The 2486-nt window shown below is 58.8% G+C and overlaps 1 protein-coding gene across 1 annotated transcript; it reads right to left on the bottom strand.

Moving 5' to 3' along the window:
* Window positions 1-207: 207 nt before the first annotated feature.
* On the bottom strand, window positions 208-2098 carry LOC114197052 (interferon-inducible GTPase 5-like). The gene is made up of 2 exons (XM_028087875.2): window positions 1465-2098; window positions 208-845 (listed from the first exon to the last, which is right to left on the bottom strand). The coding sequence occupies exons 1-2, from the start codon at window positions 2066-2068 to the stop codon at window positions 208-210; spliced, it is 1242 nt and encodes a 413-aa protein (XP_027943676.2). The 5' UTR covers window positions 2069-2098.
* Window positions 2099-2486: the final 388 nt, after the last annotated feature.

The following is a 2486-nucleotide window of genomic DNA, read 5'->3' as shown; positions in this document are numbered from 1 at the left end:
CCGTGGGGGTTCAGAGCAGGGAAGGTGGGGGCAATGGCCAGAGAGGGCATAAGACCCAGGGCTCAAAAGCACAAACACAGCACACAGGCTCAGTCCAGGAGAGTTGGAGCCTGAGTTTCTTTCCATCCCCCGGCACCACCCAGCCTGGGTGGTGTAGCTTCCCAGTCCTTCGCTGCCACCTCCAGCTGTCCAGGCTCAGGGCTGGGATCATTGACTGGATCTCTCTGGGAGCTTGTGGTCGGAGTTGTCGAGGAAGGCCTGAAGCAGCACTCCCTGGGCATCCTTGACCGCCTCGTCCAGAGACGTGCGGAGCACCTGGTAGATGGTGGCGAAGGAGAGGCCACAGGTGGCCAGGGTGCCGAGGATGGGCACGCTGAGGAGCTCCTGGGTGAAAGCAGAAGCAACCTGGGAGGCCTGGCCCAGTAATTCCACCACCAGCGCCTCGGTGACGGTCTTTGGGCCCTGTGCCGCCTCCAGGATCTTGTGCAGGGGTTGGCCCGCCTGGCCCGCCAGCGTGACAAGGGAGTCCTTGTCCAGGCCGAAGCTGCGGCGGTAGCCTTCCAGGCAGTTGATGAGCATGTGTAGGTCACACGCCACATCCTGGACGCCTGGCACGGGGCTCGGGTTGACGCCACAGGCCACTGCGGCCACCAGCCAGATGTGCTGCTGCAGCGAGGCTGCCTTCTTCTCTAGGATGGGCTTGGAGATGGTGGGCATGGCCAGCAGAAGCGCGTGCTGCTTGTGGCTCTCGAGGTCCTTCACCATCAACTCCTCCCGCAGGTGGAAGTCATACTTGCCCAACTCAAACATGGAGAGCAGGAAGACCTTGGGGTCCTTCAGGCCCCCTGCCGCAGGAGACAAGAGCAACGAGCGGTTTTGGCGCCGGGGCAGGCCACGGTGTCCTGACAGCTGCCAAGGCTCGAGCACTTGCCAGGAGCGCACGGCACGAGGCTGGAGAGTGTTGGCCCTGGAGCCAGGCTGCCTGAGTTCCGATCCCAGCCTTGTTCCCTACCACCCGCGTGGCCTTGGGCAAGTTACCAAATCAAACGAGGGGATGGATAATTGCACCTCCTTCCTACGGATGCTGTGGTGGTGAAGTGAGTGCATGAAAATAGTGCCTGTGTAATCCCTTAATAAATGTTAGCTGCCCTCGGCCACAGGTACCACATCCCGTGGGCACGTGGCATTTGCACTGCTCTAACTTGGCAAATACACGAGCCAGCACATGTCTGTTTCCTTAATGCGGGTGATTGGTCTCTGTCACCTGTGACTGAGAAGCGCCAACTCTCAGGAAATGAATGGCAGCTGTGAGCATCACTTCGCTGCGGGGCCGAGTTGGGTCACGCAGTGTGACATTGGACGACCCCTTTCCCCACTGCGGGCCTCCGCTGGAGGGGGAAGGGGAAGGGGCCGGCGGTCCCTCCACAATCCCCCCGCCCCAGCCGCCCAGAGCCTGCCCCTCACCCTCCAGCCGCCGCCAACAGTCTTCCCGGATCTGGCTGAGCACTCTGTCCTCTGAGAAGGTGCTGGGGCGCCGGCTGTGGGAGGCGGCGATGTCCACATCCACCTTGGAGCGGATGAGGTAGAAGCGCTTGCCCAGCTGCAGGATCTCACAGGCCAGCTGGGCGTGGTGGGCGGTGAAGCTCTCCGAGGTGGTGGTGATGAAGAAGTCGTAACGGGCCGGCAGCACCCGCTGGAGGTATTTTTCAGCCTGGAAGGTCGGCGTGCTGATGCCCAGCAGGTCCCACATGATGACGTTGGGGTACTTAGGGTGTGCATATGGCGTGCGCCCCACCGTCATTTCCACCATGCCCGTGTAGGTCGATTTGGGGTCCTCGTCTCCCAGCCCCCTGATGGTATTGACAAAGGTCGACCTGCCTGAGCCTGTGCCCCCGGTAATGCCAATGTCCAGCCTGGCATTCTCCAGTGAATGAAGTGTGGCCTGCAGCTTGGTGGCTACTGCCGACAGGTTGCCCTCCTTGAAGGCTCCCTTCAGAGCACTGGTATCTCTCCAAAGCTCCAGTATCTTGGACTGGCTGAGGCTTGACTGGAAGACTCTGCTCACCATGGGCTACCCGACATCCAGACCTCCGTCTTCAGGATTGATGACCTTCAACAGGACAGGTAAGGGAGCACTTGCCCTCTGTTCTCTACATCCCTCAGCATGCCCCAAGTACTTGAGGCATCACCAGCCGTCGTAATGAGAGTGCAACCATATGCCGGGCCCGGTGCTAAATGCTTAAGGTCACTTCGCTTTTATTCATCACTGCCAGGTTCTCCTCCTGGAGTATCTCAGAAAATCCTCCTAACAGCCGGAAAAGGAGATTCCCTTACTATCCACATTTGGCAGTGAGAGGAGAAATCAGTTGCCCAAGGCCCCCAGCTAGTGCATGGAGTGTTGGGAATGGGAATTGGGTCTTATGATTATAGAATTCAATTCTTTTTTTTTTTTTTAAGATTTTAGTTTTAAGTAATCTCTACACCCA

This window comes from Eumetopias jubatus, unplaced genomic scaffold (assembly GCF_037043125.1).
Source record: "Eumetopias jubatus isolate StellerSeaLion01/CBP00866 unplaced genomic scaffold, mEumJub1_p1.0 scaffold_10, whole genome shotgun sequence".
Taxonomy (NCBI): domain Eukaryota; kingdom Metazoa; phylum Chordata; class Mammalia; order Carnivora; family Otariidae; genus Eumetopias; species Eumetopias jubatus.
This window is presented reverse-complemented; position numbering and strand designations above follow the sequence as displayed.